The sequence below is a fragment of the Rhinolophus sinicus genome, chromosome 17, assembly GCF_057876585.1.
Source record: "Rhinolophus sinicus isolate RSI-liver-muscle chromosome 17, RSI-T2T, whole genome shotgun sequence".
In the NCBI taxonomy this organism is placed as follows: Eukaryota; Metazoa; Chordata; class Mammalia; order Chiroptera; family Rhinolophidae; genus Rhinolophus; species Rhinolophus sinicus.
The window spans coordinates 174,461,008-174,483,512 of record NC_142517.1 but is presented as its reverse complement, the minus strand read 5'-3'; the positions used below and the strand labels follow the sequence as shown (position 1 = coordinate 174,483,512).

At 36.1% G+C, this 22,505-nt stretch overlaps 2 protein-coding genes across 4 annotated transcripts in view; one reads left to right on the top strand and one right to left on the bottom strand.

The window, feature by feature from the left end:
* PMS1 (PMS1 homolog 1, mismatch repair system component) overlaps positions 1-4,661 on the bottom strand; it is a 67,713-nt gene extending 63,052 nt beyond the window's left edge. Inside the window, exon 1 of one of the 3 annotated variants that reach the window (XM_074339178.2) lies at positions 4,527-4,661. The gene's annotated coding sequence lies outside the window, so the exon portion shown is untranslated. The remainder of the gene's footprint in view (positions 1-4,526) is intronic. The other 2 variants (XM_019740744.3, XM_088794533.1) reach the window with 2 other exon arrangements.
* A 62-nt stretch (positions 4,662-4,723) lies between these two features.
* Positions 4,724-16,759, top strand: ORMDL1 (ORMDL sphingolipid biosynthesis regulator 1). Its single transcript, XM_019740763.3, has 4 exons — positions 4,724-4,859; positions 6,524-6,704; positions 11,665-11,816; positions 15,218-16,759. The coding sequence occupies exons 2-4, from the start codon at positions 6,531-6,533 to the stop codon at positions 15,351-15,353; spliced, it is 462 nt and encodes a 153-aa protein (XP_019596322.1). The 5' UTR covers positions 4,724-4,859; positions 6,524-6,530; the 3' UTR covers positions 15,354-16,759.
* Positions 16,760-22,505: the final 5,746 nt, after the last annotated feature.

Sequence of the window (22,505 nt, the reverse complement as noted above, 5' to 3'; positions counted from 1 at the left end):
ACATTATTAAAATTAATTTTTTTAACTTTTTAATGTGACTAGTAGAAAACTTTAAATTGTATGTGTGGCTTACATTATAGTTCGATTGGACAGCGCTGGATATAGTAAAAGAGCAGGCTCTGGAATCACACTGTGTTTAGCTCTATCCCAGCCCTTACACTAACAGCTATATAATGCTGAGGAAATTAAATTCTAAAACTCATCTAACCTACAAAATGGAGATGCTATCGTATGGTTGTGGTTAAGAAGTAAATCTGATACTTGTTATAGTGTTTGGTACATACATGCTATAGTGTTTGGTACAAGTATCCCAGGATACTTGAACTAAATGAGGTCCTTCCAACCCTTAAATGAATAACCTCCCCACCATGTCTAACCCTTATCCCCTGGCCTGGTATCAGTTATGTTCAAGAAGACTTCTACTTCTACCTAAGAATCCCAAGGATCTAAGAAAAATACTGATTAATCAAGCTTTGGGGTATAAACCTAGCCTCACCTCAACCTTCACACTTTCTGAGCAATCTCCCCCTTAATCTCATCATCTTTGTCTCATTCTCTACAATCCCTCTTTAAATCTTCCCCCCACCCCCTCCAAGTCCCTAATTTCTTCCTAATCTTCATCATTCTTCTAGTTTACTGAGACCAAGGCAGCCATAGCATGAACTCTACCTTCACACATTCATTGCCTCCTCCACCCCACTGTGTCCTCCGGTTTCTTCAAGCCTGCACCTCTAGCCATACCCTTCTTCCCTCAGGCTTGGGTCAATGTCTCTTCCTCCTAAGCTAATGCTTATACCTAATTTCTTTATCCAGTTCCCCCAACAAGCACCTTGGCCTTGAAAGCAAAAACAAAAAAATTCTTCCCTCAACCCTTTTACCCCAATAATTATCGTGAAGCCAAAATTTGAATAAGTAACCTACATTCACTGTCACCAACTCACTTCTAAAACCCTTGCAAAATGGCTTATACCACAACCACTGCCATGATTCTCTTCAAGTTCACCAATGATTTCTTAAATCATCACATTCTTTTCTTAGGACTCATGTTCCTTGACATCCCCGAAGCACATGACCTTGATGATACTCCTAATTCTCAAGGACCTTTCCACCTATACTTCTTCGATCTCTTCATGTTTTCTTCACTCTCCTCCCAGAAATGTGGGCATTCCTCAATCCCTCTCTCCTCTTCTTAGATATCTTAAAACCCAAAGCTTATAGAAAGAAATCTTAAAACTTACAGAAGCATATCTAAATCTACATCCCTAACAGTGATCTCTCTTCCCAAGATAGGCATTTCTAAAAATCCATGTCACTGACACCTCAAAATAAATGCTTCTAAAACAGAACGTATCTTCCTGCTCCCCTCTCAATGCCTTCCACTTAACTTTGCTATTTCTCTTAATAACACATTGATCTTAGTGACCAAGGTCAAATATCTCAATCTTCATTTGCTAGAAACCTCACCCTATTTGCACCTCCTCTTCCTCTCAATGCAATCTTGTCATTCTAGACACAGTTCCAGTAACACTTGTAACATGGTTCCTTTCTGATCACCAATTAGGAATGATCCTTCCCTCCCCCTATATTCCTAAAGAACTTGTCTTGCATCACTCACTGGATGCTTATCACACCTGTCCTGATCTATACAACTTTTGTATGCAAGGAATTATATATTTCTGGATGCAACATAATCAGAGTACTTCACTCATGGTAAGCACTTCATGAATACTAATGAAGGGCAACAAAACATAATCTTATCAGCATCTTCCTCATGTCAATGTAAACATTAGGAAGAATGTCCTCCTTCCTAGCAAGTTACCACTGCCTTAACTCCTTCCCTTTACATACTCTTATTTTAACTGGGCTCCGTATCATCTCTTAGCTCACCTCTATTTCCTAACCAGATTTTTTTCTGAATTCCAGGGCAAGGCCTTATTTCTAACTACCTTCTAAATATCATCATTTAAATGACTCGGAGGCACCCTAACTTAACATGTCCCAAGCTGATCTCAGAATCTTTTTCCAATTAACTGTCTTTCTTCCTATATTTCTTTTTGATCATAAAAATAATAGCTCATGGGTGGCCAGGTGGCTCAATTGGTTAGAGCGCGAGCTCTGAACAACAGCGTTGCCAGTTCGGTTCCCACGTGGGCCGGTGAGCTGTGCCCTCCACAACTAGATTAAAGACAACGAACTGCCGCTGAGCTTCCCGGAGGGGTGGCTGGATGGCTCAGTTGGTTACAGCACGAGCTCTCAACAACAAGGTTGCCAGTTCAATTCCCACATGGGATGGTGGGCTGCACCCCCTGCAACTAAAGTCAAAAATGGCGACTGGACTCAGAGCTGAGCTGCGCCCTCCACAGCTAGATTGAAGGACAACTACTTGGAGCTGATGGGCCCTGGAGAAACACACTGTCCCCCAATATTCCCCAATAAAAAGATTTTAAAAAATAGCTCACATAAGCAATTTTATATATATATTACATATATACATGTTAACATATATATTTTGTGTGTATATATATAAAATATATGTTATCCCATCTACTCCTCACAACAACCCTATGTATATTCTTCTTCTTCTCTCACAAATGGGATTTAAAAGCTTGATAACTTGTTTAAGATCACACAACTAGTAAGTCACAGGTGCATACCTGCACACCTTGGCATGCTTGACTCCAAAGGCCACTCTCATCCAGTTTCACAAGGCAAAAGTAGAAACCTTGAAGTCATCCTAGAAATTCTCCTCACTCTCTACATCCTGCCAGTCCTATCTATCCTACCTAAATATTTCTCAAACTAGTTCTCTCCTGGAGCCACTGCCTCTGTTCAGCACCCTCAACATTTCTCCCCTGAACTTTGCAATGACCACCTAATAGATATTTTGCCTCAAATCGCAACCACCTACAGGGTTCTTTCTATAATTTAAATGTCATCATGTTGCTACCCTATTTAAAATTTTATAAAGATTTCCAACTACTAACCAGGTAAAGTCCAAACTCCTTAATGGGACCTCTTATCTTTCTAATGTCATCCCACTATTCTCCAAATGCACACTAGGACAGTCACACTATATAACTCATCTCTCTTCATGTGGTAGCACTCACTCCTCCTTAGCTCACAAGGTTCCCTTTCACTACAGATGACTTCTAAACATTCTGCCAGATTTAGCTCAAGTATCACCTCCTCAAGGAAGCCTTGCTTCCCAGCTCCACCCTCACCCCCAACAGATTAAACATTCCTTCCTCTGCACTCCCACAGCACCTTTTCCTTATTTCTAATCCAAACTCATCACAGGTTATTCTATTGTTTTTTTGTACATTCCTTCTGTTCAGTTCTATGAAGACAGAGATTTTATATTAATCTCATTTCCCTCCCATAACCTCTGGAACATAGCAAGCATTCTATTGTATGTGTACCACCAAATGGCATCTTTTGAAAAGCAGAAGGGTTGATATCAGGCTTACAAATTACATCATAGAATATCTGAGAGTATTAGCTATCAATCTTCCATATTTACTGAGAGGGAAATCAAACACTCCTGAAAGAGTGCTGATGACCAGGAAAGTCAGTTAAGAACAATAGTGTACCTAAAAAATAAGCAGAGATCAGAGAACTCAGACTTTAGGGAAAACACCATGAAATAAATAATTTATTTAAAGAATATAATAAATCTAACCCAACTGTTTCATAGAGCCAACAGAAATGCAAGATATATGTAATCAACATTCTCTTACACCAGTTTTGAAATGCTGAAAGTCATTTCAGCAATACAAATCACAAACATTGTGTGTACCATCAATTAATAATTTGATTCTAAATACTGTGTTTCCCTGAAAATAAGACCTAGCCGGACAATCAGCGCCAATGCATCTTTTGGAGCAAAAAAATAAGACCCGGTCTTATATTAATTTTTGCTCCAAAAGATGCACTGGCGCTGAATGTCCGGCTAGGTCTTATTTTCGGGGAAACACGGTATGACCCCAACTGACATTTCCTCTCGGTTCTCAAATAAGATCAATTTGTGGTATTCATATTTCCTCCACATGTAATACAGGTGCCTGACGTCAGCTTGTGAATAAACCCAGAAATCACTGTTAACTGAGAAGAGTTTGCTTGCACGGCCTGTATGATGCCACAACGTACAATATTATAAAACGTCACACTCATTCACCAAACTGAGTTACGGCTGTCAGGGGCTGGAGTTTATCCTGGCAAACAACTTTAAGGCTTTCACCTGGAAGAATCTGGGAAATTGGCTGCAACAAAGACCTAAATACATTTTAGTCAGAATGGCCAAACCAGACGCTTAACGAGCTCAGACCAGCTCGGAGACCGCTCTCCACGTGTGCGCGCCCGCGGCCCGGCTTGGTCCGCTTCCCGCCGGGCGGTGAAGGTGGAGGTTGGGGGGAGGGGCGCCCGTGGCGGCCAGCGGCGCTCTCGTATCGACCAGGACGAGTTGAAGGGAGGGGGGCCCGAGCCTACGAGAATATAAGAATGAATGCCCGTTAGCCACACGACACTACCTTCTAATTCGCGCGATTACCATCCACTAGCCGACAAGCCAGGGTCCCGCCCGCAGCCCAGGGCTGGCCTTTCAGTAGCCCGATTTACTCTCAGCGCGCACGCGCGCGCGACGGGGCGGGAAAAAGGCTTGCGGCGCTTAGTCCCGCCCCACCCGGAAAACGTGGGATTAGCGTTGCACGCAGCCAATCCGCTGGCAGCGTATTCGACTCTGAAAGCTTCCGCAAGCTGCGCCGCCCTGCGCTGGGGCTGATCGCGGGCATTCGGCCTTGAAGAGACGCAGTCGCTGCGGAGTGGGTCCTCCTGTGAGCCGGCCGCCGGGAGTGTGGCGGCAGGTGAGTGGGCACAAAAGGTCCCAGGGGTTGTGCCGCTGCTTGCAGCAGTAGGAAGCTGCTGGTTGGCTTGGGTCGGCCAAAGTAGGAAAAGTGAGCTCTGGCTCCCTGTCCGGTGGTGCCAGCCAAGTGGCCCCCGAGACTTGCGCCCCAAATGTTTGTTGTGCCCCGATAGGATATGTAGCTCCGAGAAGGAAGGGAAGGGTGGGGGAGGCGCTGCGGCCGTAGAGGCAACGGCTTCTGCTGAGCTTCCACTGTCCGGGAGCTCCGGCTATCTGGTGGGTCGCTGCGAGTCGCCACCCTCAAGTCTCCCGCGGGGTCATAGGCGAGAGGCTCTTCTCTGCTTGAAGTCATTGTTTGCCAGTGTCTCCGGAGATTCTCTGGAAAGGTTTTCTGAACAGCGGTAGGGTCAGTAGCATACCAGCTTTGCCTTCTGGCTCAGATGTAAATTTTAAGCCTCTTTCGAGCATATTTTTCCCATCCTATGGAAAGTGGGAAGTGTCTAGAGTGGTGGTATGTCCTGACTGTAACTTAACTTAGCATATAAAAATGTATGATACACATTATATGCTAAAAATAATATGTGGGTGTTCAGATTAGAAAAAAATATTTACACATGTAAATTTGAGACTTTTGCTTCGTTTTGGTGTAACCAGCTTTCGTCACCATAAGCCTTGGTCAACCCTTGATGTGTTCCATAGGTTTTTGGAGGGAGAAGGGGAGTACTACAGAAACACTTGAGGAATTGGCTTATGAGAAATTCCTTTCTCAGTCCCAACTCTGTAATAGTTTTATATTTTTTTTAAATGAGAGCTGTTCCAAATATAATCTGACCCTCTTCACTCCAATCTCACTTTTCGATTTTTACCGAGATGATAGGTATTATTCAGGACAGTTTTATTTTAAGAGATAATTATACCAAAGCAAACGTCATCATTAAAACAACTGGGAACTGTTATCGTTTCTTCCTTTGCTGTTCATCTTGAATACAAAAGGAAAAGGGAACAATTTTTAAAAGAAATGAAAAAAAACTAAAGTTTTAGGGGAATTGACTAGAGTTAAAATATGCAGAAGACTCATTGTTTTAACCTAATTATATCACGAGACTGAGAAACAAACCTTATCCCTTGGCCAGGTAAAATTTTCCACCACTGTTCCTCCCAGGTTTTCAGTATTCAAAAAGGAATGATTTAAACAGTGACCACTCTTTATGGATACAACATTGCATTAGGTATAAAAGTTGAAATACAACAGACTGGCTGGGTCAGCTTTGCTTTCTTTGTATTTATTTTGTTGGCGAATTTAGCCTGAGTTTTCACTTTGCTCTTATAAGAAAATGTAGGGGTTTTTTCTTTGAGTTTTCCTGTCCATTACTTCATTGAATAAAATCAACGTGCTGGAAGACAAGCTTTAAGAAAGGGTTTTTAACTGTATATTTTGTAACCCAAAACCTTACAAATAAGTCTTGTTTGTCTTACCATAAAGTCAGATGTCAAGAATTCTGTACTGCCTTTGTCATCATCTGCAAGTAGCAAATTGTCTGGGGGGTGTGTGGGGGGAAGGGAGGGGTGTTTGTTAGTTTACACACTTATTCTGTCATGTCAGAATTAGGAGTATTTAGGTTTCCAGTTATGTCAGTGTTGATTCATTTCATTGCTTTCCTACAGAGCAAACATGAATGTTGGCGTTGCCCACAGTGAGGTGAATCCAAATACCCGTGTAATGAACAGCCGGGGTATGTGGCTGACATATGCATTGGGAGTTGGCTTACTTCATATTGTCTTACTCAGTATTCCCTTCTTCAGTGTTCCTGTTGCTTGGACCTTAACAAATGTTATACATAATCTGGTAAGAATTTCACCTTATACTAAACATTTGAAAGCTTGAGTTTTAAAGGTCATTAAGGACTAGGGGAGGAAAGAATGGGGAGTTATTGTTTAATGGGTACAGTTTTGATTTTGCAAGATACAAAGAGTTCTGGAGATGGATGGTGGTGATGGTTGCATAACAGTGTGAATGTACTTTATATCAGTCAACTGTACACTTAAAAATGGTTAATATGGTACATTTTGTGTTAAGTATATTTAAACACTTTTTTGAAGTTTTCATAAAGAAGAAAAACACGACTTAGTTTTTTTGTTTTATGAGATATAATTCACATACAAAATTCACCCATTTATACTTTAAACTTACATAATTTCAGTAAACAATGTCACCCTAATAAATTTAATAAAAATGTAAAAATAAATAAGGTGTACAGTTCAGTGATCTTTAGTATATATGACAATTTTGAAGAATTTTAATCTGGAATAGGATTATATTTTTCTATCACTATATTTAAACATTGGGCCATTTTTCTATGACTTTTTCTTTTATTGGTTTTATAGAATCTAAAAAATAATAGGCCATTTTACCTATTTGCAAAAATTACAAGTCACTATAATTTAGGCTACTATAATATATTAACCAGAATGCTTCAGAAGAAGAATTATGTTTTTTGGTTAACTGGAGTCTAATGAACATCTTTGGTTTCAATCCTTGTTAAGTCTTTCTAAATTGTATAAGTATACTTTCCTGCTTCACTGTAGAAATTTTGAGCTTAATCATATCTTACATGATTCTTATGGTGCCTTAGGTTCTTCATGTTGACTATCACTCGTCTGTATTGTATGGTAGCTCTACATAAGTACCAGAGGTTCGACTACCTCTACTAACCATATCATGTAGCTTCGGAAATTGCCTGTTTTAAAAAAGAAATCTAATAGTGATTTTTCTTTAAGAGCCTATTAAAGTAGAATGGGGAGAAATCCAGTTAATTGGCTTTCAGTTGAATCCAAATTAACTATATATTTGTTTAGAGATATCAAAAAAATTAAGAACTTAAAATTAAGACAGAAAAATGTAGGAAAATAGATTTTTTGAATTAATGTTATGTCTTCTGGAGAGTATTTGAAGTTGACTGGAGGATGACAAGGATGATGGTGGTGGTAGAAATAAGAGAATGTGCATTTCGTCCATTTTCAGTGATAGACGTTGGTAGGGCAAACACTGTTTTTAAATAGTGACTTCTCTGAAATATTTTACATGAATCATATCTCTTTTATTGGAATTCTTTTCCTTTGGTTTTCATAGGATTGCTTTTTCCTAGACATATTTCTTATCTTTCCTTTCCTATTTCCTCTTTCACTGTCTTCTTTCTCTTTTTCTGAGGTTCTTTTCTTCACATTTTTTTATGCTATATATTCTAAGTTACTTTATCTTTCCATATTTCCAGTTTCTACCTGTAAAATGATGATGCCCTTATTATTGCCAGATCACCTGGCGCACCTTAAACCAAACAGGTATAAATTGAACTCATTCCTGATCTATTCCTTATACCTACAATCTATGCCTCTTTGTTCCTAACCCATTCCAAAGGCACAACTGTCTGTTCTGTAAGCCAGGCCAGATAGCTGAATGTCAAAGGAAAAGTGATTAATATAATGAATCATCCAAACAGACTGTGTTGAGAGTAAAAGGGAGCTCTAGTAATAAGTACTCCAAGAGAATAGGTGCAAATCAGAACCGTCCATGCAAACTAGCATATATGGTCACCCTAGTCTTAGGTAACTCCTTTTCCTTTATGTTCTATATCCACTTAGTCAAAGCCCTGCCTGTTCTACTGCTTTACAGTCTCTCAACTTGATCTCCACCATCATTGCTGTATTTCATACACTTATTTTTCTCAGGTGGATTACAATAGATAAAAAATGGTCTCCTTGATGTTCTTCTACTCTACTCTCCTCCATCCCATGCTGGTAGAGAGAGAGTTTTAAAATGCATGTCTGCTGAAGACATACTCCTTAAGTTCAATGATTCCCTGTTACATTCATAGTAAAATGCCAAGTTCCTTGTGTGGGATGCAAGACCAGTTGATAACTCTGCAGAGGCAAGAAAAGGATTCAACCTTATCTCAGCCCATCTCCAAACACAAGTTATGCTCTAACAATAATGAAAATCGCCTTGCTCTCACCTTTTTTGCTTTAGCCTAGGCTCTTCTTCCACTATTTTAATATCCCTCTCTTCTTCCTGCTCTGCCTGATTGATTCTTACTTGTCCGAGAAAACTGTACTCAAATATTAACATGTTGCATTCTTTTATCATGTATTTATGATAGTTTTATAATTAGTAGTTTATCTCTGTATTTTTAATTTCTGTATCTCCAAAGACCTATTTAAATGTTTTCTGAATAAATTAGTCTGTATTGTCATGTAATTTTTCCTTCTCCAGTGGCACATATAGTAAATATACTTCAGAAGCCATCTCCGCCCCTCATGTTTTCAATTTGGTTGACTGAGATTGAAGCACCATATATGACAACGGACAAAGGATAGGTAATTGACAGCATGTAGGGAAGCAAACTTCTGACTTACTAATTCACCACACTAACAACCTAACCAACCAGCTGTAGCTGTAGCAAAAATTACAAGGCAACTATAATATAATTCTGGCAACTATAATATATTAACCAGAATGCTTCAAAAGAAGTAATTATATGACTCCAAATTTAAGTTTGTTTTGAAGATAGCCTACATTAAGCCAATTAAAAATGTGAAATACATGCTGAATGCTCTTAAATATGGGAAAATAGATATAATTGTTATCCCTAGTTAGAAAAAGTACTGTCTTTGCCTTTCTGAACCATATGTAGAAACCTAGTGATGGTTTTTATTCAGTACTACAGTTTACTCAGAGGTATTTATACTTTGCCAAATTTTTTGCCTAGCTTTTCAAATGAATGAGAAGTCTCTTCATATTGAGTTAATAAATATTTGTTAAGGAGTAACCGTGAGCTTCATACATTTTTCCTAATTCTTTTGATGTGGGTATAAATCATCTGTCACTAAAATTTTACAGAAAACTATTAAAAATAAAAATAATGGAGTAGAAGATATGGTCAGAAGAAATTTTATTATTTTTCATTGGAAAGGATACATAAAATATTCAAATACTGGTGAATTTATGTGGTTTGAAGCAAATAATGATAGGATTATTCTTGTCTTTGATAATTCTAACACATACATGGTCTGGAGTAGAGATTCTTAACTTTTTTGAGTCACGTACTCCTGAGACTTGGAAAGCATACAATTTCTATTTATTGGTGTGCTTTAAAGCCCACGTGAAAATGGTTTCCTGGTGCTTACAGGATAGACATTTCTCAGCTAAATGTCACCTTGGCTTAATATCTAATATTGTATACCAGCCCTTGTTTCTGAGGTATTCAGGTTAATGGGAAAACAAACATGTAAACGACTCCAACACAATATATTGTGCTATAATAAAAGTATTTTCAATAAAATTCTATACAACCATGTAGGAAGGACGTTATTACTAATAAGAAAGGCTTCACTAAGTTGTCATTTGAGCTGAACCTTCAAGAATGATATAAATGACAAGGTATTATCAAGGTTTTTGCCTCAGCAACAAGGAACCTTTTTCTAAGTGCACTGTACTTTTGATGGCAAATTCTGCCCTACATTCTAGTTGTTTATACATCTTTTTTCCTCCTTATCACCTCTTAGAAGATTGAACTTTTTAAAGGCTGTGTATCATGTTCAGTTTCGTATATGCATACATGCCATGTGTTCTGTACGTTTGAACCACTTATTAAATGTTTGTTGAGTTAAATTCCAATTGAACATGAGTCCATTCCTCTACAGCTTAGGTGTTATTGCAAAGAAACATCTTTTGAAATTTCATATCACTAATTTTTCTATTTTTTTGATATATTTATTGAAAGAAAAAGAAATGATATGGCATTGTGACTTCTGTTTCATGATAATATTTAGGCTTTATTTTGTTACTATTTCCTCAGACAGTGATCTTGCAATGAAGCACTGCCTAACGTGTTTCCCCAAAAATAAGACAGAGTCTTATACTAAGTTTTGCTCCAACAGACACATTAGGGCTTATGTTCAGGTGATGTCATCCTGGAAAATCATGCTAGTTAGGTCTTATTTTCGGGGAAACACGGTATCAATTTAAATGGGTATCATAATTTCAAGGAAACCAAATCTAGTATACATTGCTTTTTTCCTCATTAACCACAAAATGAGATGTTTAGACATATCACTGGACAGATTAGCTTTTAGTGATATTTCTTTGATTTTTAAAAACTAACTTCAAAAGAAACACTTTGCAGCACACTTGTAAATTTAAAAGCAAACTGAGTTGAACGTTATACCTATTACATCAAACCATCTTTGTTGCTTTGGAAGAGAACTCTTGGAACAAAGCCAGTCTTAATATTAAATATTTTCAAAATATTTTCCCCTGATACAGAGATTGTTTATCATTTACCAATTCATATGTTTTTATCATTTTTAGGTATCATCAGATTTATTAATATGACACTCTAAACTTTCCTACACATTGGGGAAAAGGTAACCCTATTTCCTAATTGGAAAGTTGTTAGAGAGTTTAAGTGTAATGATGTAAAGCTACCCTGATGTTACTTTTTATTTATTTTCAATTTAATAAGAGATGAACGCAGGTTACTTTTGGTTGACCTTTTACTGATTTTCACCAAGTAATATTTATATGTCCCTGGAAATTTTATTTTACTATGAAGAAACTGGCCACAGCCTTTCACAATGAAAGCTTTGAAAGAAATGAAAGCAATGATTGCTTTTCTGCATGAAAGCTTAAAACTTGAGCTGTTAAGTTAAATCATACTCTGTCACGAAGAGTCTGGAACTATCTTTTGCTTACTGACAAATACCAATTTTGTATTTGATATTGATTATATACCTTCTTGCTTGTTTTCCAGGGGATGTATGTATTTTTACATGCAGTAAAAGGAACACCTTTTGAAACTCCTGACCAAGGTAGAGCAAGGCTCCTAACTCATTGGGAACAACTGGACTATGGAGTACAGTTTACATCTTCACGGAAGTTTTTCACAATTTCTCCAATAATTCTGTAAGTGGTGGAAATTTTTAGGTATGAGGATTGGATTAGAGGAAGCTATCCTTTTATTAGATTGAATTTGAATTAGAAACAGAATATTTTGTTGAGAGCCTCTATCAATAAATACCTACCTCAGAGTATAAAATGCAGGTAAAATCTTTAACAAGCTGGTAATAAACTAGTTTTCACTTTGGTCAATAACGTATGAAAACAACATTACATGCTCATTAGTATGCCTAGACATTCCAGGGTATACAGGTCAAATATATTTTAGTTCATGTCTAACTTGCTTACAAGAAAAATAAACACATAATCTTATTTATATTCCACTATCAGATTAATCTCCCTAAAGAAGGATTTGGAGGGTATCAGACAAATTTCATTGACCACTTGCCCCATTTGGATAATCAAACTCTGGGAGACAGTATGGTTTAGAGAAAACAGAGGTTAGGGTTTCATTATAGGACAGACCTGGGTTGAATCCTCTATCACTCAGCCAGGTTGGTTTGCTCATGAATGAAATTTTGGCCAGTAGCACCTAACTCTGTCTAATGCTATAAGAAATAAATTAGATAACATTTATCTGTAAAGCGTCTAACCTTGTATCTGGTATCTAATTTCTTCCTATTACCTGATTTTCAGGGCTCTGCACAAAATGGTTCCTACCTCCATTTTTCTTGATGTTCATATTTTACCCCTACCCAACTCCTACCTTGTCAAGCTCTCCTAAGCAGCATTTCTTGAATACTTCAGGGGTAGTCCTATTCTTATGTCTTTGTTCAAATCACTTATCCCCACCTGAAATGCCTTCTCCTTTCTTAATTTATGTCTGACTCTTCTTTCAGTATTTAAATTGTACTTCCTCAATGAGGTATTTTCCTGAGCACCCAGCCTTCAATGATAATGCTCTGCTTTGAACTCCCATAGTAGTTACTATATATCCCTTATTTATGCCACTTTGTATTGTTTCTGTTATTATAAGTGTTTTATTTCTGCAAAAAATTTGTAAGAGCTTTGAATTCTGCACTCAGTACAGTTGCTAACAGGTAATAGATGTTTCACGTATATCTTAATCAAACACTCTCTATTATGTATAGCTTATGCATAATATATCCACAGTAGAATCAGTGCAGTCTGGAGTAGCTGGAAAGACTTCTTGGAGGCGTTAGAATTCCTTAAACTGGGACTTAAAGAAGAGTAGGTTTTGGATAGATGTTCAAATAAGGGAAGGCATTTTTAAATGAAAAGAATATACTGATCATAAAGTGGTAGGTTATTTTTTTCTGTATATTTATAGAACTTTGAGGAAATTTTAAAATTGTGTTATTGTTTTAGCCCCATAAAGGATTGATGTCAAAAGAAAAATGATTTTTGTGGTCTAACTGATAAATGAAATAACAAGAATAATGGTTATTCAAACAGCTCTAAATTTGGATTCAAATTTTGGATTCTAAATTTGGACTCTAAATTCAACAGTACTGCTTTCTAGTTTTGTGACTTTTGGTCATTTTCTTGAAAGCCTAAGTTTCCTTATCTATAAAATATTGAGGACTGCATTATAATAAAGAGTAAAAAGACCCTGTAAAAAGACCCTGACATATACTGAATTTTCATTAAGAGTTATCACAAAAAAGGTCAATTGAGATGTACCTGTGTACAATATCCATATTTCTTAAAACATATTTGACTTAGATATGATTTTAAATGTTCTGTGATTAAATTTCTTATATAACTGAAGAAACAGCATTAAAGCCATATATAAAGCATTGATACTTTTCAGAGTGCTTTCACATTTTATTTGATCATCATTTGTCAGATAGGTGACGTGCAGTTATCCCAGATTTTCAGATAAACAGTCTCAAATGTACTCCCTTGCTCCACGTCTTGCAGATAGTTGGAGTCAAAAGCCCAAATTAAACCCTAAATTTCTAGCTTCTAATACAGGTCTCTTTCCAGTATATCCTTTGGCAAACAAAACACTACCACACTGATTCCCATGAGGTTCTGCATTTCCTTGGAGAGTTATCTAGGTTTTCTTAAGAGTCAAGTAATTTTCATATAATCTACACTTACAATTAGTTGTCATTAAAAGACATAAAGGGCACATATGCTACAGTATGATAAGGAGAAGCCATTCCAAGATGATTTATTATTTCCAACATACCAGATTATAGATTAAACCCATAATGATGATGGGAAATCAAATGAGCTTACTAAATGGAAGTAGTATCCTATTTTGTTCAGTAAATAGTATAAAAAGTCTTCAAGTATATGAAAGCAGGAAGAAACGGTTTAAAGTAAAGATTGAGGAATATGGATCATTCTCAAGAAAGAATTTTCTGACTAGATTGTGAAGGTGAAAGATAGAATTTTTCAATTTAGATGGTTCCGAAAATGATGAATACAGCTCTCAGTGATGTTTTTAGTCGTACTTGAAAATAGCTTTTCTTTTCTAACCATATCTAACCACTTATCTTCCCTTATGAGAAACTAATGACAGTATTTAGCAAAATAGCTGTAAGAATACTTTCCTGTGTACTCAAAGTACTAAGTAGACAAACACCCATATGCAAACTGACTTCTAAGTTATGATAAAGTAAAGTATGGTGTTTTATTCTTTACATCCTATCTATACTAGGGTATTCTATTAGTAACCAGGTGATGTGTCTACACTCTGATGTACTCTTGAATAAAAGGAGACATTATGACTCGATGATTAATGGTCTTGTAGGTGGCTTAGGCTTATTAAAACAAATTCTCAGATGTTGGGTATCTTTGAATATGTATGTACACTCAGTTATAGCAAAACAGCTGGAGTTTTACAACAGTGTCTTTCAAGTTTCCAGTTAAACTGGTTATAGACTTGTTCACCTACAGTATGGAAATGAAACCATCAAAAAGGCAATCAAATATTTGTTTTCTTTCAAAGATACTAACTGTATCAATGCACTAACACCCCATGTTCCAGAACTTTACAGCAGTGGTTCTTAACCTTTTGGTGGATCACAAAACCCTTTGAGAATATGATGGATCTTTTGGATCTGGATCTTCTCTTCAGAAACAGACACATAAATACAAAACTTCACCTGAAATTTCAGGGAGCGTATGAACCCTAGTTTGGAAGCCTGCTTTAAAGGATGCTAAGTAGCAAATGTATTCTATTAAATGCATTTAATATAATTACAGAAATCCAAAATGTGCATATATTCCTCCATTAAACAAATATTTAAATCCCAAATAAAATTAACTTACGTATACAAACTAAAATGTTTCCTCTGGTTTTTGTGCTCAAAAATGATTCTTCTTTTAGGTATTTATGTTTCAGTGGCCTTTTTCTACTTTTAAATTTTTTAAAAATTCTACATAATTTTATTTTTAGATGTTACATATATTTTCAACTTTTATTTCTACAGATATTTTCTGGCAAGTTTCTATACGAAGTATGACCCAACTCACTTCATCTTAAACACAGCTTCTCTCCTGAGTGTGCTAATTCCCAAAATGCCACAGCTACATGGTGTTCGGATCTTTGGAATTAATAAGTATTGAAAATTTTTGAAACTGAAGAAAAATGTTTACAACTACTGAGTTGCCTATAAGAAAGATGTGGTTAGTAAATTGCACTGCTTCTATCATAGTGTGAAATGAGGGGTATTTACATTGGAGAGCCAATTGCTGGTTCTTCATCTGCTGTTTTGAAGTGCAAATTTTTACTAGATGATGCCTCTGTTTAATGCATCTGGTATATTTCTGAAGAGAGGCTTAATAGGCAGGCTGGGCAGGCCCAGCTTATAAGTTAAATGGCTATAAAGTGAGGGTGTACTAGATAAATCCAAGGAAATGAGAGATTTCTAAGAAACAGACCAGCTTAGCTTATACTGAATGGGCATTATGATAGGAGAAAAAAAACTTCCAATCATTCAGTCATGGTCAGTTCAAGTTGACTTACATGTAAGCCAGAATCATCTCTTTACAAGTTTATAGTAGACTGTTTTTAATGCCATATGTATTCCTCTCGTGTTATATAAGAGTATGTATATATACATACTCTCTTGTTTTATACAAGCCAATCCCTACCTTACGAGTGTACTTTTTTTGTTTTGCTAGCTCAACATTGTGTGTTGATAGATGAAGTCATTAACTTACTGAGCTCTTGGAGGCCCACTTTTATGACTGATTGGTAACAGCCAGGCATCTCACAAATAGGCTGTGAGTCAGCCTTCTGATTTTGGAATAAAGTGGGTTTTGCTGCTTTTGCAGACACAGGCCTGCTAAACCAGTTAAAATAATTTATTTTACACAGTTAAAGTAATTTAAAAGTCTGCTTATTTGATTGAGCAATCTAATTGTTCAAGTCTGCCATTCTTTAGAAAAGGAGATACAAAATAGATAACTACATAGCCAACCTGTGGTCTGGCAGAAACTGCTTCTCTAGCGGTAGTACTAGAGTAAATAATGGAGTCTTTTTTAGCATTTCTGGAGTAAAAGAGAACTTGGTCTTTTCTTAGTCCTCCTGCTCTTAATCCCCATATTTTGCCTTCCGTTACACGAGTCTTAGTGTAGATAACCCAATATAATTATTTCCAAAGCAGCAACCATACTGAATTCTTGTGACTTAGAGAAGCTTCTTGTAGTTGCTAACATTAATTACAAGAAATAGCTTATATATTATTTTGAGAAGTATGTCCAAAAAACAAAAAGTTCTGATATGGGATAAAACTGAAAAACCTAGTAACATTTGTAAAGAAAATTCAGTGAAAAGAGTTACAGACCAACTTAAAAATCAACTTGTTTCAATAAACTGACTTTTGGGGGGTAATGATCATTGTTTTGTATTTCAGAAGTATCAACATTAGAAATGAGTTGTATGATAACGCCTTTGTATGTTTTTTTCCCTTGTATTTTTAAATAACCAGTAATCTGTACTTCAATAAAATTTTTTCTCTTTGGTTTAATATTATTGCAAGATCTCTCCAAATTCAGTCATCAACATTATACTTTTATTTTTCAAGGGTTTTTTTTAAGCAACTGAATTTGTAAAATTGAAGTAGTTAAAAATATTCCTTTGTTTTTCTTCATTTTAAAGTTTATCTCAAAAGGCTTACATTTTTTTGCAGGCTTCAGAGATAGAAATCTAGCTCTAATTCAGGCCTTCTGCTGTTTCCCCACTATGGCCCTTCAGTGTTTCAAAAATATTTATTCAATAGATTTTTGAGAGTCCACTTTGTTGTAGGTATTGTTTTAGGTATTGTAGATAGTTTATAAAAAGATAAACCAAGTCTGTTTCCTTATGCGCTTAATTCAAGTTGAAGAGTAGATAATAAAAGAGTAAATAAATACATAGTGTTGATAAATGGAAGGAAAAAATTAAGCAGGTGAAAGGGAGGGGAGCCTGCCTTAGAAAGGACTTCCCTATAGATCTTAATTTGTAAGCGGGCATTTTCCCGCCAAATCGCGTCGTTAACGCAGGGCTTTTTTGACATTTTCTCGCCAAAATTAGACTTTCCGTAAAATATTCATATCTTTCAATCTATTTGATGTTTTTCTATGAAACTTTCAGTGTTTTAGTTTAAAAAGAGGTCTCTATTTATTTACTTTGCAAAATTTTTGCCGGTTCCAACTAGAGGCGATATGACGAGTTTACTCGTTTCCCACAAACAATGTGTTAACTCAGGTGATGTTACTGATGGACACAGACCTCACTGATGTGAAGAAGTAAGCAGTACAAAGATCTGGAGAAAGAGGCCTCCCAGTATAGGTAATGACAAATATTAAGGCAGGAATGAGGGTGGTGTGTTTGAGGACAAATAAGATAGCCACTGGGGCTCGAAAGGAGTAATCAGGAGGATGAGAATGGTAGCAAATGAGGCCAAAGAAGTAGTAGATAAGGGTCAGATTGTACCGGGTTTTAGAGACCAAGGTAATGAGCAAATTTTATATTAAGCTTGACAAAGCCGTTGGAGAGTTTTACACAGATTGGAGGAGCTAATGTTTTTTTTAAAGGTTAGGGCTAATGTTGAAAATAAACTGTAAGGGAATCAGAAGCAGGAAGAATAGTTGGGAAGCTACTGCAGGCAAGAGGTAGCTCAGATTAGGATGAAATAGCCAATGAAGTGAGAAGTAGTCAGATGTGGGCTATACTTTGCAAGTATAGCTCTGAAGACATTGATGTACTGAACATGGGATGGGGGCAGGGAACTAAAATAACTCCTAATTTTTGGCCTTAACGCCTAGGTGAATGGTTGTATTAAATATGGAAGCTGTTCCCAGTTTCACAAATTTGTAGTGTAATGTAAAAAAAAACAAAAAAAAACCCAACTTTTAAAAAAAAACAATATAATGACTATTATTTGGAACAAAATCAATTGTTACATTATAATTGCTCCTAATTTCAAGTCAGGAGATACAATGGCAATTTCTAAATAGGCATGAGTTCAAAAATGCCATTCATTGGTGAATGCCATTCTTTCCTGCAGCAGTTATTACTATGGCATTCCAATAGTGGCTTTCTATTTCCCTCATTCGTTCTACATTTATTTATTGGAATTCTTCTGTAAGGAAGATTTTCCCTTCTCCATTTATTTATTCAGTCATTTATATTGTGGGCTCATGGCTATTTTATTCTTTGGTTTGTAATCCATTATCATTATTTGTAGCTCATACTATCTTCCAGCCTTCGCCATGGGGAGCCAAAGTTCCCAATGGAACTTTCCAAGTTGGTTCCTGTGTCCTTTTGACCTGACCATCTCTTTAAAAAAACAAACAAACAGAACTATATTTTTTAGGTTTATGGCACTATTGTCTATTAAACTATAAAAATCCTAAGGGACATAACAATATCTCCTTAACTAATATCTGTGTGAATTAGCCTTATAGAGCTGTGTGATGCTAAGAGTTGGAAAAGACCTTACAGGCTATATTATTCAACCTCCTACTTTACCTTGAATTTTCATTAACCACTGTGCCTCCATTCAGTTTTGTGTTAGTGCTAAAGACAGATGACTTAAAATGTACAAGGCTGCATTTTTGTAATGGAATTTATCACTTGTTTTACACTGAAACAATCTAATCCTTAATCTATATAACTCAACTATTTTACTTTTAAACTGTTATCAACAGCACTGAATAAACATTACCAGAGACTTGACTTCACCATTTTCCGTATGATACGGGTTCAAATTTCTCCCACTATCCTGGTAGTTCTGCTCCAAGTTTATTATTATATAGCACTAGAGCTAATTACAAGGGGTGTTAAGATGTGATATCACTAAAACAGTACCACTTCCCTTGTTCTGAATACTCTTTGTTTAATGCAGCCTAACATCATTTTAGCTATTTTGAAAGTCTCATATCACTGATTCACTTTACGGTCACTAAAACCTCAAATCTTCAACATATAGTGTTATTAAATGATGATTTTCCCTTCCTGTACTTACTTAATGGATTTATTAAACAAAAGTCTGAAATTTCTTATTTTTCCTATAGAACCTCATCTCGTTAGATTTTTAGCCTATTGATTTATCTTGTCTAGCTCAAATTAAATCTTGATTGTCATGCAATATATTGTCTCCTATATTAATCTATGTCTCCAGTAAATAAGACCCCCAAAATACCATGCTAATCCTGAAGAAGACAAATGCAGCAACCCCGTATAGACCAATGCAACTTAATCTTTCTAACAGAACAGACATCTAAGAGTAATGCCCAAAACAATTACATTGATACTATATGTTGATGTGGGAAATGTAAACAGGTTTAATACTGGGAAGACAGGTCTAGGTAAAATACTCTGAAAGGAAATTCTGAGTAGCATTTGGCAGGGAAGGAAGGTAGGCAAGAGAATAGCAAAGATAAACTTCATTTCGCTTGATGTCAAAAAGAAAAGTAGTGCGATGTCTCTGGTTTTTATTTTACTCTCTAATTTCGGTTCCAGTTAAAAATGATTCAGTTTGTTATATGGGGTTTAAAATTTTTTCATTTAGCTACACATGAATGCATGAAAATTACACACATCAACTTTAGAATACTGGATATGTTAATTATACTGCACGCACGCGGAATTCAACTGTATTTGGTGATGTTTTATCTCAAAGTGGGTGTTGAGTACACAAAAGTTATTCTTAACACTCATAATTGAAATATTTCATAATTTAATAATAGTTTAGTAAAAATACATTTGAATTTTATGTTCAGCATAACTGTAATTTATTCCATTTCTTGATTCACTCAAGCCCTTAATAATTAATGTTTATGGAAGTGACTCAACCTGTAGCTCTAAAGGTTTATATAATTTTAAGATTAGCAGATTAGCCAAGTTTATCACAATGTCCTTTCACTTTAACTGTGTAATTATGTTGATAAAAAACACATTCTTCTTAAATACAAGAACTATCATACAGAAACTACATTAGCACTGTAGAATTAGCTCTTTTAAAATATAAACAGGAATTTTATAGTATATAAATTTTCTGACTTTTTAATTATATAGTTAAATATTTATCGACAACACTTTTGAAAAACTTCCAGATTTTGCAAAAATTCTGTATTTATGTTGATCCATTTTATCAAGAAGATAAACATGCATTATTTTCATTTTATAATTTTTAAAATGGGAACAGAGAAGCCAGATGATTTATTGGCTATTGCCCAGGAAGATACCAGTATACTACCACATGAAAGCCTCATACAGTGATCCTGCTTTGAAACATTTGGTCCTCTTATGAATTATCAAACCATATGCTTCTATCATGGCACTTAACAGTCATAGTGAGTATAAGAGAACAACAAAAAGACTCACCCTCTCCCTCCTATGCTAAAAACACACAGACTCCACACAATTGAAAAGTAAGATCATGTCAATTCCTCAGAAAATTAAACAATTACCATATGATCCAGCAATTCCACTTCTGGGTATATATCCAAAAGTGAAAGGTACTTGAAAAGGTATTTGCACAACCCATGCTTATAGCAGCATTACTCACGATAGAAGGTGGAAGCAACCCAAGTGTCCATTGAAGTATGAATGGATAAACAAAATGAGGTATATACACATAATGGAATATTCAACTTTAAAAGGAAATTCTGACACATGGTACAACATTGGATGAACCTTGATGTTAGTGCTAAGTGAAATTCAGTCACTAAAAGACAAATATTGCATGATCCCACTTATATGAGGAATCTAGAGTAGTTAAAGTCATAAAGACTGAAAGTGGTGGTTGCCAGGGGCTGAGGAGAAGGGGAAGTGGGGAATTACTATTTAATGGATGCAGAATTTCAGTTAGGGAAGATGAAAAAGTTTTGAAGATGGATGGTAATGATAGTTGCACAACAATACGAATGTACTTAATGCCACTGAATTGTACACCTAAAAATGGTTAAATGGGAAATTTTGCTACATATATTTTACCACAATAAAAAAAAATCATCTTAGGGTAAATTTGTAAAATAAGCATAATGGTTCAGCAAACTAAAAAGCAAAATATCTTTCAAAGATGAGACTGATTGACAGTATTAACATTAATGAAAGAATGTTTCACATCAAGAGAGATTTGTCAGCAAAGAAACAGGAGAAAGGCAAATGACTATTTTTAGCACAATCCAACTTATGAAGAATTAAGAAGTATGTGACTCAGGTGGGAAGGGTGCATCAGCCTTTAAACATTAGCCATTTAAAGTCTCAAACTCATTTTTATTGCTTCCATTCCATATTTACCAAACAATCTTCTGATTCTAATTTGGATCGAGTTTTCACTGTAATTTAGTCAACACAGAGAAGGTGAGGACCAGCGAGCTCAACTATCTTAGCTCCTTCATCATTGCATTTCTCATTATTATGATTTTTACATAGCAGTTTATGAGCAAACTGAATGTATGACTAAGTACCCCAGAGTCCAGTCACTTCCAAATCTGATAAACCAATTGCAAGCCTTGATAAGAATCAGATGTTGAAACCCAGCAATCACACTGAGGTCCTTGTAGGCTATGGATACATCTGTGGCAAGCTATACCACGTTCCTTCCCTCTCAAGGTACACTTTCCATTCTACTGTATTGCAATGGACTGTTACTAGACTCGGCTCCTTGAAAATAGGGAATAGATCTTTTATCTTTAAGAACTAATAAGGTCCCTAGCACAAAGGGAAGAACCCAATAAATACGTGATAAAATCTAATTTAGCAAGACATAATTAGGGAATGAGTATTATAAAGGTTCTATATATAATTTTCTTCTAAAGTTTGCAAATGGAAAGTTAGACAAAAGCAGAGATAAATTGAGCATATTTAGATTTAGTTGAAACTCAATTTAAGCTGAAGCTACAGTGGTTAGGCCATAGTTTGTTGAGAATGCCCATGAGTGGCACCTAAACCATGTGATGTGATCTGATGAAAGCCCACACATACCTTTCTCCCAATACCTTCTCCTTTAGTACAATAAAGAACATAGAAGATGTATACCTTTACTTGCCAAATATGTGGGACTGATGTAAGTGCCATTTCATTCTACTCAATGCATTCAATCAAAGGAAGAGTAAAATTCCTCCCTAATGTGCCCCAGAGTTCTGCTTTCACATAATGCAGCATTCAGGCTCAACATCAACCATCAGCGCCTAGATGAAGAATCTACCACTGAGACTAGCACACACAACAGGAATAACTCGATAGCAGTGGGATACACCTGCTGAACATAATTCAAATTGCAA